The sequence below is a fragment of the Condylura cristata genome, unplaced genomic scaffold, assembly GCF_000260355.1.
Source record: "Condylura cristata isolate star-nosed mole 26May11 unplaced genomic scaffold, ConCri1.0 scaffold00005, whole genome shotgun sequence".
Lineage (NCBI taxonomy): Eukaryota > Metazoa > Chordata > Mammalia > Eulipotyphla > Talpidae > Condylura > Condylura cristata.
In genome coordinates, this window is record NW_004567106.1 from 52,021,827 (window position 1) to 52,038,224 (window position 16,398).

At 34.8% G+C, this 16,398-nt stretch overlaps 1 protein-coding gene across 1 annotated transcript in view; it reads left to right on the top strand.

Annotated features, from left to right (window-relative positions):
* CFTR (cystic fibrosis transmembrane conductance regulator (ATP-binding cassette sub-family C, member 7)) overlaps positions 1 to 16,398 on the top strand; it is a 134,039-nt gene that overhangs the window by 14,272 nt on the left and 103,369 nt on the right. The window contains exons 2-3 of the mRNA XM_004677166.2: positions 11,305 to 11,415; positions 15,352 to 15,460. Of these exons, the coding sequence (XP_004677223.1) occupies positions 11,305 to 11,415; positions 15,352 to 15,460 (220 nt within the window). The remainder of the gene's footprint in view (positions 1 to 11,304; positions 11,416 to 15,351; positions 15,461 to 16,398) is intronic.

The following is a 16,398-nucleotide window of genomic DNA, read 5'->3' on the forward strand; positions in this document are numbered from 1 at the left end:
GCCATGTGGTCTCCTCCGGCAGGCGGGAATCGAACTCATGCGGAATCAAACTCATGCGGAAGTGGCTTCAGGTTCTCAGTGCTGTGCTTTAACCCGCTGCGCCACCAGGGAGTGCCTAATTTATGAAACTTTTAAAAGCTTATGTTTACCTCATCTGAGATGGTACATGAACATTGTGGAGGTAATGCAGAATGTGTTGTTACTTGACATGGGAATTGTCAAGGATGGGAGTGTTTGTTCTTGAGTAGACCGAACAATCGTTTTCTACTTGTAAAATTTTGTCATATCTCCACTAAGATTTAATAGAGTAAGAGCAGATGTTAAGTACAGTATTTTGGAAATGAAGGGTGATGAAAAATTTTATTGAGCACAATTAAGTAATCTTGGCTGAAAGGTTTAGGATTATCGGCTTTAAGTTATGACTCAGAAAAGGGGCAGAAATGTTATTGACGGAAGGTCTCTAAACAAGTATAGACATCCTCACATTTGCTTTGCATTTACATGAGACATGGGAGATGTTTTGAACTTTTTTGGGTGTGTAATACATTTGAACAGGAGTCAGGACTGAACAACATCTTCTTGCAGTTATGTTAGTATCCTCACATGGGCTATAAACATATCACATTTAGGTAATCAATTAACACATTAATTTGTGCACTTTTTATGTTTTCCTAGGGCTGAACAAGAGAATGGGGATATAAGGATAGTTATACCTACAGTGTCCTCAAGTTAATCATACAGGGAAGTAAGTTAGCAAACCAAATATAATGTGACATTAATTTAACATTTAAAAAATAATTGAGTAACAACTGTAGGCCAAGGTCTATGGTAGGTGCAGGGGACCTAGCAACAAAAACAAAACTACTTGTAAGTGCCTTCAAGAAGCTGATGGTCTCATATGCTTAGAAATAAGATTGGGAGGCAGATAATCTATGAATTCTGGTAAAGGCTCAGATAGAAGAAGTACAGAAGAGAATGGAGCACGCAGGAGGAGGTTGCAGGAAGGCTCACACATTCCTCATTTGTAGAAACTCAGTGCATTTCAGGTGTCTTGTAAATAGAGATCAGGCTTTACTTCAGGTAAGTTACTCATTTTTCTTCAGTGTGATCCAGCTAACAAAAACAAAAAATGCCATGCCAAGTGATGATGTGAGTAAGAATTCTTTAAGAAATTAAGAGCCACCTTATTATCAATGGTTGCATCATTTGGAGCTCCTGCAGAGTTCAAAAGGAAAAGAAACTGGTTTGATGTTTCCTTTAAAGTTCAATTTCCAAAAATGCACATGGAAATGAGATGATGACATTTTGAGATAATAGTAAGTCTTAAATACATATAAAATAATTTTCACTAAATCGTGATTTGTTTTATATCTGCTTTCATGATCTAATTGTAGAGGTGACCATTCTCAATTCTTAGGGTGCTTATTAGGTGAGTTAATGATTCAGTCACTCATTATTGTATGTTTTAAAGTTGATAGGACAAAGCAACTTAGGTATGTTGTGGACCTGTATGTTACTTGCACTTAAAAAAAAAGGACAAAGACTAAATGGGGGGGGGGGGTTTAAAACGAAACTTCAGCAGTCTTAATTCCTTCATATATCTTAAATTGATTGCTGTCTCAGTCCCCTGCCTCTGTCATCTTCTGTTTTTCCTGGGATTCATAATATGGATGAGTCAGGGTTAGCCAACATCAGTCTCCTCCTTTACCTTTTACATGAATTTTGCTTTCACGGTCCCTTCCAGTAATGTCAAGGCATTGAGAAAATAAGAAATAGTGCTCCACAACCTCAGCAACAGATTCTGAAGAAAATCCTGAGTTAGGTATGTTTGCATACAGTTCCTCTTCACCAGAGGGGGGAGAATTAAAGGAGCTGTACTTCTTAATGCTGTCATCTTAACTTGTTTTCTAGAGAGCAAAGTATACTGGAAGTATTATTAAAGCAATAATGAAAGATAAAGAAGGGATAAATGCCGCTGAAACCTAGATTTCCTATGTAGGTTGAGGGTGGGGAATCTGGATTCCATGCCGTGCTGCCTTTTGGATTCTTCTGAGAATTAATCATGAATAATAAAAACAGCAGTATAACAAGCAGACAACGTAAACCAATTAGAATGAAGAGGTTAAGACAAATAAACAAAATTCTAAAGTTTGACTGATCATTATATATTCAGATGATTCCAAGCTGAACCCTAGAGACCAGCTTTATTATGACTGAATTAAGAAGAATCACCAGCCTTGTCTTCCTGATGCAGCATGTTTTAGTGTTACTTTTGGAGCATGAGTCTTACCTTCATCTTACAACATTTTTATCCTCAAGCTCTTGGTTTGGATTGCACTAGGTTATTTTTTCAATTTTGGGGAAAGCTGCAGAAAATATCAAGAAACTTTGATTCCAGATGTTGCGTTAATTCTAAAATGACAAGCATGGCTTTGGAAAGGATGTAGGTATTTCATTGCCCTGGATGGAGAAGATTATCAGAGAGTGTTTACATTGGGTCCTAATGATGGTGTCTGAACAGACTGGGTGAACGGAGAGCTTCAAGAAGGGATTTAGAGTTATAGAAAAAGGGAGGGAATACCAAATAAATGGGATAATTATAAAACAAATACCAGCAAAGTTAAATCAATATATTATGTGGGAGATATCCTTCTATCACTCATGTGAAGTATGTTTTGTTCCTACTTTAGAGAGAAGAGGTAGAACTTGTTTTCCTTGTTTCCTTGCTCAGCTACCACTGGGCATGCTGGCAGCTGCTGCTTTGCTCTGTTTTCTCTCTTGCACTATCTAATGTAACAGCAGTAGTGGTGAAGTTATGACAGTCACGCAAGTTTCTTGCCATAAGCTTTTACAAATGCCAGCCAGTGGCATTTCTGCCGTAAAATCTAAACACCAATTCGTTTTGCTTCTTCCTTATTTTTTTGTTTTCAAATATATTTCATATTGCCAAAGGAAATAACAAGCAGAAATTAGAGAGCAATGTATCACTTTTCTTTCTTAGTTCATAAAGTGCTCCTATAGTGAACTCATACAAGATGCATCATCTTTACAGGGCAGTTAATAGCCTTTCTGTTTAGCCATTTGTTTCAGCTACAATCAGTATTGTGGTTTTGTTCAAACTAAAACCTTGGAACAATATTCTGAGGCTGCTTTTCTAAAGCACATAAGCCTGGTCTATAAATCAAGATACTTTGCTCCTTCTATGTTTATCTTTCAAAATGGGTGGGATGTTTGTTGTATTGCTTGTTTCTCAGTGATTTGAATCTCTGAAATCCAAGTCATGTGGTTGAATTAGGTATAACTGTTAGAAGCCTTTCCATGCCAATGCTAACCAGTTTCTTTAGAATACATTTTGCCGTTGCCACCTTTTCTGTATGCATAGTAGTTGTGACAGCTAAGTCTTGCTTCTGAGACACAGGAAAGAAACAATTTACAGAACTCATGTTGTATGTCACTAATCCTTAGGTCTTCTCATGGCTTGCACAGGATCTTAATCTCTTGCAGTTGGAACCTTGGGACTAACAAAATCTTGATATGCATTTCACCAGTTGTAGGTGTGGAATATCAAATACATGGAAATGTTTTCAGAGTTGACACTGATAGTTGATTTCCGTCATTGTTTGTATTAGTGTCAACTTTATGACATATAATTCCAATACCAAACAATTCATCCATTTAAAGCATGCAATTCAATGGTGTTTCATATCTTCACAGAGATGTCTAATGGTCTTTGCCATCAGGTTTAGAATGCTTTTGTTATTGTAGAAAGAAATGACACTAATAAACAGATATTTCTCATTTCTTCCTCTTCACCTGCCCTAGGCACTACTAATTTATTTCTATAAAATTTCCTATTTTGAACATTTCATATAAATAGAACCATATGGTCTTTTGTGATTGTCTTTTTTTCACATAGAGTTTTCAGAACTCATCCATGCTGTAGCATGTGTCAGTCTATCATTCCTTTTTTATCTTTGAATAATACTACATTTGTAGGAATATACACTTCTTCATTCAGATAGATATTTGGGTTGTTTCTACTTTTGGCCTATTATTCAAAAATGATGTTATGAATATTTGTGTACAATTTTTTGTGTGGACATACATTTTTACTTCTGCTGGGCAAGGAGTGGACTCATTGGGTCATATGGTAACTTCATTTTTAGTACTTTGAGGAACTTTTAGATTGTTTTCCAAAGTGTCTGAATCATTTACATTCCCACCAGCAGGTATGAGAGTTCCAACTTCTCTGCATCTTAAATACACTTATTATTATCTGGTTTTTTTTTTTTTTTTTTTAGTTTTAGCTGTTCTAGGGGGTGTGAAGTGGTAGCTCATTGTTTTGTATTTCGTTAATGGCTAATGATGTTGAACATCTTTTCATGAGACTTACGTATTTGCTTATCTTCTTTTTTAGGAAAATATCTGTTGAGATCCTTTTCCCATTTCTAATTGGGTTGTCTTTTATTACTGAATTTTAATAGACCCTTAAATATTCCAGATACAAGTCCCTTATTAGATATGTGACTTGCAAATCTTGTTCTCCTTTTTTTGTATTATTTTCTAATCTCTTAATGATGTCCTTTGAAGCATAAAAGCTTTAAATTTTGATTATGTTCTACTTGCCTATTTTTTCATCTAACTGTATTGGTTTTTTTTTTTAGTCCTTTTATGGCAAATTTGATCCAACTGTATGCTTTTGGTGTTACAGTCTAATTTTTAAATTCTAACTCTTCCTGGACAAATTACTGAAACTCCCTTACTCATGTGTATGATGGAGATAATATTTGTTTTTAGTTTTTACTTTTTTTGAAGGTTATTAAGTACATTATGTGCTCTATTCTATATGGATATTTTTGTAACTGTAAGGGTAGATTTTGACTTTTTTATTTTATTTTTTACATCGTTCTTCATTTTGTGCATTTTTTCATCTTAGTTGTAATCCCCATGGTATTCCCACCACCAATCCAGTGCCATCACCATAGTCAAGTACACTCTTGCCACTCCAGTTCCAATTCCATTCCCCCTTCTACCCCCGTAAAATGTCTCTGGTTTATAGTTGTTCAAGTTTTCATTTTACTCTATTACATTTGTTTGTTTTTCTTTTTTTTTTAACACCCTCCCTCCCCAATTCCCTTATGCTCCTGCTATGATGCAACCATTCAGTATTACTATCTTTTTTCTTCTGACTTATTTCACTCAGCCTGATCCCTTCCAGCTTGATGGAGGATTTGTCTCCTAGATTGTGTCAGTCAGATGAAATAGTGTGTGTGAGACACTTAAGATTTTTCAGGGATGTATTAATACACTGTTAAAATTAACTATTATTGTTTTAATTCCAATAATGATAAACTCTAGTGCTCTGGAACTTTAAACTGAATCCATGCAGTTTATATAAGGAAGCATGTAGTAATGTATAATTGCCGTGTTTTATAGGCAACACTGGATTTAGTCCCCATAAAAGTAGGTAAAGTAATAATGGTAGTTATTATTTCTAGCAGTTGCTGCACTGGGAGATCTTAAGGGTAGTTTTCCAAAATCATGTGACTGGGAAACGATAGAGGTAGGATTAAAGCCTGAGATTATCTTTTCTTCTTAAAATCACAAAATTGTAGTAGGAGTTACATGACTGGAGTTTTGCAGTCTTCAGAATGAACAAATGCTTCAGACAACTATGTCAGGAATGGAAAATAATAATTTTATGGGAAATTAATATTGATAGTGAACATTGTATGATAATCACCTTTTAGAAGATATTTCACCTGGAAGTTTGTCATCATTGCAAGGGTAACCATAACAATTAATGGATTATAATTTTATTATCCTTCTTCTGTAATTAAGAACTCCCTCCATACTTCAAAGAGCTAAAATTAGAGAATTCAGATAAACCAGAAAGAAAATATTTTTCCAGACATTTTCTTAATATGCTTATATCCCTTATATTGAGAAGTAGCTCATAAAATGGGCAGCTCGATTTTCTGTTTCATGAATGGATTCATTTGGCAGGAAGGTAAATTAGTTTGCATTAGGAAGTCTATATAGTTTTAAATTTGGGGGTCTCCAGAAGATTTTTCAGAATGGGTGTGTGGCCTTTTATTTAGCAGCAAGTAATTATCTTTGCAGCACTTCATAAAATTCATTGCCTACATGTTTTACTCATCTAGATAAAGAAAAAGAACTTCTGTATTTCTTTTGGTGAATAATTAACTTTTGAATACAAAAATGACTGATCTATAGCAAGTATGTATTTCCTGAGTTTGATTGAGCTGACTGAGGTGATTATTGATGATAAGTTCATGCTTTTATGGAGAAGCATTGAACACTGTTCACGGTTCTGATTCCACAGATACGAATCCCAAGTATTTAGGGAGTCAGTGAACAGGGACTTAATGATTTGAGCCTGACCACAATGCTGATATTTTCAGATGTAGTGAAACCTACAAGTTTTATATAGGACTTTTAAGAGATATATGCCTCTACTTTCTCAAGTTTTATTTTCACTAAAATCCTTTGAGAAACATACATCTAACTATAAGAACATTGAACCTAACTTGAGAAAACTGTGATATTTGAAGTGTGACTCCTGAATCTTTTTGTAATCCTTATAGAATGAGTTTACTACCAACCTCAGATCAATTCTTGTCATCATAAACATTTAGCAAAATAACTAAGGTGTGCTGTAAGGATAAGGCGTGCTGTAGGAAGTTTTGATTTATTAGAAGTCTGTCAAATCTTCCCCCTTTTTTCTTTGCCTGAACCTTAACATTTTCTTTACTTAGAACCACCCATATTATTTGGATTACTGAAAACTCACATAAATGTACTGGGTATATTGGGTGAAAAATATATTTGACATACTGGATGATAAAAAGACAACTTTAATTTTTTTTACACTGAGTAGTTTTTATTTCATTATTTCATTCTAAAATGGAAAAGTGTGGGTGCATTAATTTGTCAGTATTTGGAAGATGAGTCATGTAACTAGTGGTTTGAATTTGCCCTTCAATTTTATATGGCTAGTTAAATGAAAAGTAAGATTAAGCACTGAGGAAGCATGATTGTTTTCTACAAACAAAATATTCTGAACTAAAAAAGATCTGATAGCTGACCTTCATGTTAAGTGCTAGCAGATGAAAAGGTCAGATGCCCCTATTAGATTATAAAAAGCCAAATGTCAAAGGAAAAGTGATTATAAACTTTAATTATATGATTTTAGAGGGATAAAGAATCAAGGCTTAACAGTGGCTTTACTAGTGGTTCTATGCAAAATTGAGAGTTTAGCCTTAAGAAATGAAACTAATTAAATAGTTTTATTTTTTGTCTCTGTGTATGTTTAAAAAAGCAAGTGATAGCATGTTTCCTCAATAAAACCTAAAGCCTTTTATAGTTAGGTGAACAGAAGAGTCTATCTGGAGTACTAAACTTTTTTGCAAGTTAACTTGAAATTTACATTATAAAAAGTTGTAGACCTTAGAGATTTTTTATCTGCTGTTCCATAATTAATGAGTAGCTAGTTTCTGTTAGAAATAACCATTATTTTGGAAACTGTCACAGCTTATAAGTAGATTATTCATAAGGCCACTATTAATATATAGCAACAGCCTAGGAAAGGAGAAGGAAAAGATCAATTTGAGGTGGGACACATTTGAAGAAGAGAAAGAGTAGGGCTTACTGCTTTTGTTATTTCAGGTGTGCCTGCTTTGGTTTATGAAGCACCTGGGGTTCATTAATTTCTAATGAAACAAATACTAAAGTAGAAATCATGGCTGGGCAATGCTAAATTCTGAGTATGTTTAACTCAGGATTATTTGAAAGGAGTGATGGTTAGAGTTTCACAGTAACTCATATTCCATTGTGATTCTAAGTGTAGATAGTGGGATTATTTATTTATTTATTTATTTTTATTTTTAAGATTAGTTTTGAGGTTATTCCCTTAAAGGGGCAAAAATTTCTTTCAGTCTTACTGGTCTAACCTCATAGAATGAATTCACTAAGATAATTCTCATGATTGTCAGGCAGCCAAAGATTAGTTGATTTTAGCTCTCATAACGATCTTGACCCATATTTATATTTCAGGATATAAAAATAGGTTTACTCTGGTGAACCTGTCAGGAAATAGTAACTTATATTAATAATTACAGATGGCTAATGAACCTTAATACTATCATATATGTTAGATCTAATACTAGACTCTTTGTCTTGATCATCAACACTGTATGTCATGATGTAACAGACACTAAAATGGGCACAGGACACTTTTTATACAAGCAGCCCCAAATCATGTTACCTTCAAATGAGTTGGAAACTCACTTATGGGAATGGTCATCATGTATTAGATATAGACTAAAAGATGTATATATGTATATGTATGTATATATTATTTTTAAAAGAAGAGATGAAAGGGTTTATTTTTAAACTTTTTACAAGTCTTTTTGGTACTTACATATAGTGAAATTCTGCCTATCTGTAAATTTGTTGTCATATTTTAATAATTTCAAACACTACAAATGTAAGATCTGTTAATAGGATTGAACTATTTTCCTTTTGACTAAATCTTCTATTGCTGTTTCAAGTAATTTTTGATATGGCTATTAAACATTAAATTAAAAATTAAATTACTTTGTATTAAAAATTAAATTACTTTGAAATTAAATTACATTGAAATGAAATGATAATGAAATAACTATATCAAAACCAAGGTAATTAAGACAGAAAAGTTATCACTCACTAATTATTTTACATTTTCTTAATATTTATGCTACATAGTGATATATATGTAGCCAGATATCATATCTGAATGGTAGACAGACTACAGAATAATATACAATTGCTATGTCTTCTCAACTTTGTGTTCAGTGACTTCATAGTGGGTCCTTTTAAATTGGTCCTGATGGGAATATTCACACCAGAGAAATTGGCAAATGTCAGTCATTGTTTTTTGTTTGCTCATTTTTCCTGGAGAAGATATGGCTAAGCTTTTGCCATCGCACACCCCACTCCTAGTCTGTTAACCTGTAGTCTGTAGTCTCCCTGCTTCTAGGTTCTCTCTCAACTGTTTAGAACAACCCACTGTGCTAAGAGGGAAAGTTGAGTGAATAACATCAAAGGAATGTGATAAAAGTTGTTTTTTCCATTTAGTAACAGACAAGTTTAATCTCTCGGAGCCTCTATTTCTTAGACCTTAAAATAGGACAATGATTCCTCTTTGTTCTATCTAACAAAATTTTCAAATTAAAATCACAATGTGCTAACATTTGTGAAAGTTCTGAATACACTTTTTTTATTACTAGTAAGTAGTTGCTTCACCTTTACACTTCTTTATTTAAATTCACAAAGTTCATAACCAACAGATTAGAGCTTATATCCTAAAATTGATGTTCCCCAGTTTTCATAATCTCATGGACACTTTGTATTTCGATGTCCACTACACCTCCTGTATTGAGATTTTAACTGCTTTCGTTCAGGTTCTTCTATGTTCATTCTTGTCTCCAGGAAAAAGTGCCATTGATTCAGACTGACCATAAAGTTATTACCCTTAGTTAAGGTATGAGAGCTCTTTTAAAAATAAAAATAATAGAACTTAATGTTAAAAAAGTGACATACTAATCCATTGTCATTTGTTGATACCTTAGTAGGAAATGATTGATTAAATCACTTAGCTTTAGAGCCAGACCCTATTTCAGCTAAGTTTTAAAGAAGTTATGTATTGTAGAGATGTGAAGAACAAAGGGAAGGTGTCAGAGTGGGGGAGGGAGGGTGAGAGGATTCACCAGAGACAGAGTGGGGAGCAGAATAGGTGGATCTACGGAAATATACTGCTGAGGGGAACAGCAGATGAGACCAGAGAGGTCTACTGCACCATGTGGGTCAGCTCCTGAGATCGAACTTGTGCTGTGGTGGCTGGTGATAGCTTGATAGTGCTGTGTCTTTGACTCATGCACCAGCGAGGCCCAGTATTTCCCTTTTACTAGAATATTTTTCCTATTATGAGTTTAGTTTGCCTCTTAGTTGGCTTTTGATCTTTTTGTGGCTAATGTGTATTTTGATATATTGCCAGAGTCTCAATGACACCAACTCTCTCTCTCTCAGAACTCGCTGAAGAAAAAAGATATTTTAAGGGGAAAAGTATTTGGTGGGAATCACTAATTCCAAGTTCAATTCCTTTTTTAAATAAATATGAATTCTGCTTGGAAATTATATGTACGTGATTTGTTTCACAAAGTCTCCACCTTCCTCTTTTCCTTTTTTCTTCAACTTCTTTTTAGATTTTCTTTTCTCTGTGAAGATTATTTTACCTATTTACACTGGTTAGAAACAGTGTATTTAAAAGTAACTGGTATTTTCTGCCTAATTATTTACCTTATAGCTTTACTAGGTTTTGTTATAAATATCACAAATTGTTGTTTATTAGGCAATGTGCGTAACAGCTGTGGGGTAAGGAGACAAAACTTAGGAAGGTTATGATCCCTATCCTCAATTAATGATACAGACATGATAATTAAGTCAACAAATTGATGCAAACTACTCATTAACCCTCCAGCTACAGTCAGTTCATTCAACAGATACCTCATTGCAGAGTATTATGCTACAGTAACAAAATTACATAGGGTGTTGATTAAGTGTCTGTCTTGTTCACAAATCATCTTGTATTTGCAGGGTACAAGAGACTGCACATCAGCGATCATAGCAAACTGTATACTTGTATGTGTTATTTTTAGAAAGACAACTTAAAAAAAAGATTTATTTATGCATATAGAAGTGGAGTACAGGTTAGAAGTGTGGGGAGTGAGAGGATTCACCTGAGACAGAGTGGGGAGCAGAACAGACAGATCCACTGAAATATACTGATGAGGGGATCAGTGAGTGGATCAGGAGAGGTCTGCCATGCCGTGGGGGTCATCTCCCTGGTCAGGGGTGGAACTCATGCTGCAGTGGCTGTAACAGCTTCATAGTGCTGTGCTTTAACCTGTTGTACCATCAGGGAGGGCTCTAAAAGACAACTTTTAATATAAAAGGTTTAATAGTTTGTTTTTCCTCTGAGAAGAATTCTCTTTGTCAAAAAGAATTATTCCAGATCCTGCAGCATATTAGTTTAGGAGTGTTTGTGCTAGATGTGTTTATACAGATGTGTCCTATACGATGAATTTGTGACATTGACCTATGTGGACTTCATCTTATCCTCATATTTATGCGTCTGTCTGATTTTCCACATGCCAGGATTTTTGAAGTGATATTAGAGTTCAAATCTGTATTACAGATCAAATCAAGTCAATATTTATATCTGCCCTTCCTCTCTTCATTTAGCTGGACCAGACCAATTTTGAGGAAAGGGTACAGACAGCGCCTGGAGTTATCAGACATATACCAAATCCATTCTGCTGATTCTGCGGACAATTTGTCTGAAAAATTGGAACGGTATGTTCATGAACATTGCTTATTAGTTGAAGAAGATGTGTAATACTATTATTTAGTAACAGAGAACTGACATATTTAGACAACTTAATTTTTAAAATGGCACACTTAAAATAGGAGCATCTTATTTTCTTGCCAAAATTTTGTTCAATTGAGAATTGAACAATTCTTAATAACCATTTTCTTGGTGAATTAATTTTTTTAACTGAATAATACACATGCGAATCTATAGGAGGTAAAGAACATAAAGTTCTTTAGACTTATGTCTTTAAAGAACATAAAGTCCTTGAGACTTAATGTCCAAAGATAAGGCCGATAAGACTGAAATAGCATCTTTATAAAGTAAATTTTATATATTGATTTTCAAAATCTTATATGTGAATACAAATAAATGTCTTGATGAGTTTTAAAGTAATGGCTATTGAATATCAAAGGAATGTAAAGCCATGCTTTTTTGAGTACATACAAAGTGTCAAGTTTTGTATTTCCTTTTGGCCAATCTGAGAAGAAAGCACTTGAGGCTCAGAGAAATGATGTAATTTGCTAGTGACAGAGGGAGCCATGATTCTACCTCATATCTGCACTAAACCTGTCTCTGGGCATAATTGCTATAATGTTAAGAAATGTTCTTAGGGTCCTGATTTCTAACCCTTTGTTTGCCAGTGACAGAAATCCAATTAGCGGAAGTAAATAAAAAAGAAGGAAATCTTGATGTGGTAGCTGGTAGGGAACTGACTTTAGGGACTCACTGGAATCAGGGGTTCAAATGCCACCTGGGGGCATTCACCTGATGCTAGATTTATTCTCTTAGACCAGCTTACGCCGTGCAGGTGGTCCTTGGAACAATTGCACTTATCTTTTCAGAGCACAGAGGAAAAGCTGTTTTTCCTTGGTCAAATGTGAGTAATTCTAGCGATGCTCTAGTCATATGATCACTTCTGGAACCATGCACAGTCAATGAATGAGCTAAACTTGGTCTTGTGTCAGTAGCACAGGGTCTGATGATCAGAGAGCAGAAGAAAGGGAGAGGTGGAAGGGGAAAGAGCCAACCCTCCCCCTCCCAAAAAAAAATTGAAATATAGACTAGCCACAAAATTATTGTACCAAAATAAAGTGTTGATTAGACTTGCAGTTTACCTTGTTTTCCTTATACTCATTTTCCATGTTTTACAAATGTTGTCAAGGCAAAGTAAAATTTCAACTCTACTTTCTCGATGTTTATTCAAAGAATTAGACTAGTGAGAGCAAGCAGCAAATACACATTTCCCTTAGAACCAATTCATATTTTGAACACTGTGAATGTGCATTGAAAACAGAGGTATTTTGTTTTGTTTTGTTTTTTGGTTTAGTTTGTTTTATTTATAATTGATTTCAAGTGCCTGATACAGGGTCTAGACCATAACTTATGCTCAATAAATATTTGTAGAATGAATAAATGTAGAAAAGTTAGCTTTATGTAAAAAACTATAGCTTTACTGCACTGATAAAGTATATTAACAATACATTTTAGGTATGTCAACAAATTCAAAATAATCTAGTAGATAGTGAATAAGTTCAGAGTGGATGTTGTTGGAAATGTTAATCAAGTAGCACTAGGTTAATTAAAAACTGTGCACTTCAGGGGCCCTCCCTGGTGGCGCAGCGGGTTAAAGCACTGCACTGAGAAGCTAAAGCCACTTCCGCATGAGTTCGATTCCCGCCTGGCCCGGAGGAGACCACATGGTGTGGCAGACCTCTCCTGGCCTGCCCGCTGCTCCCCTCAGCAGTGTACTTCGTAGATCTGCCTGTTCTGCTCCCCACTCTGTCTCTGGTGAATCCTCTCACCCTCCGCATCTCTGGCCTGTACCCCAGTTCTATATGAATAAATAAATAAATCTTTAAAAAAAAAAAAAAAAACTGTGCACTTCAGATATATTTTTATTTGTGGCCAAATAGAAGACATACACTTGAATTTGTAGGATTATGTAACGTAGCATTTCTTTTCTACTCACATTCATTGAGTCCACCATATCAATTCAATAAAAAAATATTTTGTTCCAATTCGAGAATTCTGTGCAAGCATAAGATCATAGATTTTATCTTTATTGTTCTTGTCTTTTTGGGTTATTTCATTGTTTTACCCTGTTCTTGTTTTTTTTTTTAATTATAAAATTATCAGTTGGATTTTGAGAGAAATTCATGTACAGAACTTTGTACTTTTTTTACCCATGTGACCCTGGCCTCCAGTTTCCTTAGTGTCTGTGACAAGGGTCTTCACATGGTTACCCATTGATTGAGATACTGAAGTCCATCTGTCTTATTTTCTGGCTGTGGGTTGACTTCTCTGTACCATACTAGTACAATAAAAAAAATCCACACATTTCTATTCATGATTATGGCAAAATTGCAAACTTAATAAGCAGAAAGGTTCTTCCCTTACGATTTAACTCTTGCTGTTTGTAATGCTCATTAATCCTGTTCTGTGCTGCTTGAACCACACCACCTACCCTGGCTACTGGCTCTTCTTGGGCTACAAGTTCTTCAAGTCCCATTCACTAGAAATGATTCCCACATCTGCCTTCCTCTCTGGCTGCTACTCCATTATAATTTTTTCCTTTAATAGCTATTATTTCTCTTCTCTCCTGAACTGTACTTCTTTCTCTCTACATCTTACTTTCCTCAAATATGATTTCTATGTCTTTGATATTGCTGCAAGGACATTGACCAGGGTCACCAGATACCTCTTAATGTCACATGTAATAACATCTTCCTGTATGGTTCTTTTTCTCAACTTTGTTTTGGGTTTATGTACCTCCTTACTTTCCCACTTTTCTCATTTGACTTCTTTTGAAGGAGAGGCTTAATCTACCTCTATATCGAGCTTTCTTATCCTTTTGTGAATCACTGAATGGTATGGATGGGAAGTAATCTTGTTGGGGGAAGAATTTGGAGAAGTAGACAGAAGTGATAGGATCTCTGTACATTATAGGTAGTAAGCTTTGGGGAAACCCAATGTCCATGCAGAGCTTTCCCTCAAATCCCTTTTGTGTGTTCTACTTTATTTAACACCACTTTTATTTCTGGTAGATGGATGGTAATAAGCACAGTCATTGATGAAATACAGACTATTATCTTGTCCTTTCCTGTGGCTCATGAAACTTTCAGGTAAAAAAATGTACACTTAGGCCCTCCCCGGTGGTGCAATGGGTTAGGACGCAGAACTGCAAGCTAGCTGCTGCTGCTTAAGTGCGAGTTTGATCCCTTACTCGGAGGTGATCCACACGGCAAGACAGACCTCTCCTGACCCACCTGCCACTCCCCTCAGCAGTGTACTTCGTCGATCTGCCTGTTCTGTACCCCACTCTGTCTCTGTTGAATCCTCTCACCACCCCTGTACCTCTTTAATTTATATTACTTCTAGAAAATATAAAATTTCGTTTAATTTATCAATGACTTTATTCCATATGACTTTCATAACTGAAAATGGAGTATGATATTTGTTTTATATTTATAGACAGCATCTAAAAGCAGTTTTTCTAATGTTTAATCACAGAGACATTAACTTGATTTTTACCATATGTTTTTGTTTGAGCTCTACATTTTGTAAAGCCTGTAATTCTGAATAGGTAAAGATCAAATGTTTGGGGAAATTTAAAATATTTGCTTATATTTCACCATGTTCAGCATAGTATATGACTCATTATTATAAAAATCATACTTTATTTCATTCACATTGCTTTGAAGTCCAGAACCTTTCTTTAGCAGATATACTGTGGCTTTTTCATGGAGTCAGCTCTGAAAATTGATCTGACTGGGCATTGGAGTCCACAAGATTTTGTCTCAGTCTTTTTGGTTAATCTCCTAGGATGTACTTGTTGAATAAAACTATGTTAAGGGAAATAGAACAATTCAAATGTTTAGACATGCAATTTATTTGTCCCTCTTTTTATTCTTTTGCAGAGAATGGGACAGAGAGTTGGCTTCAAAGAAAAACCCAAAACTCATGAATGCCCTTCGCCGGTGCTTTTTCTGGAGATTTATGTTCTATGGAATCTTACTGTATTTGGGGGTAAGGCTCTATTTGTAAATTCATGATGAATGAAATAATTTTGTTCATTTTATGATGATGGAAGGACTAGGTTAATCTGTTATATAGATAAAAAGACTAATTCAACTCACAATACAAAAAGACCAAAAAACTTTTAGAAACAAGTAAAATTTCTTGGAACTAAAATGTTCTGTACCCAAGTAGCAATTTACAATTTTAAATAGGGTTCAGTAATATTAATTTATTAAGAAAACTTTCTGTTTTAAGTTCAGCTCACATTATCTTATTAATACATGAGCTTGTCAGTGCCTTTATTCAACAGGGGAATGTCAGGAGATGATGTTAGGAGAAAAATTAGGCCAAATATTGTCATTTAATTGGATGAATGTTTGTAATTTGATGTTATAACTTCTTACCAATTTGTTACAAAGAAAAAGCAAAAATTTAAAATTTTAAAAATTTGGTAAGGTACTCTTTTGGTATGTTTTCTCAATCTCCTATTTATTTCATCAGTGTGGAAAGAAAGCCATGCCTGAAAACTTAGCCTTTGTCATGTTTTCATGGTATCTGGGATGTTTTCTACCTGCTGTCAAGTGTGACTGTCCTCTATTAGTTTTTAGGTCACTAGAGCATCATTTAAAAATTTTAGTTGAAACCTGTGAGAGTTAATGACAAGTTGAAAATTTATATAATTGACAAGTAAAATTTGAATGCCGTATTTGCTTTGGGATGTTAAGGACCATCTGAATGAATTTTTGTTGTGTTCATTTCATGCCTCTGGGAGTGAGTGATGCCGCAGAGTCTCCCAAAGAGTTGCAATACAGGTTGCATTGCTCTTAAGAATCTGTAGTTAATGCCCACCAAGTAAAAGCCATTTAAAAATTACTCTTGGACAAAATGACCATCGTTAGGTCCAGGGAAGAAATTCTTTTGGCCTTTGAATCTTCTCTATGTCTTTC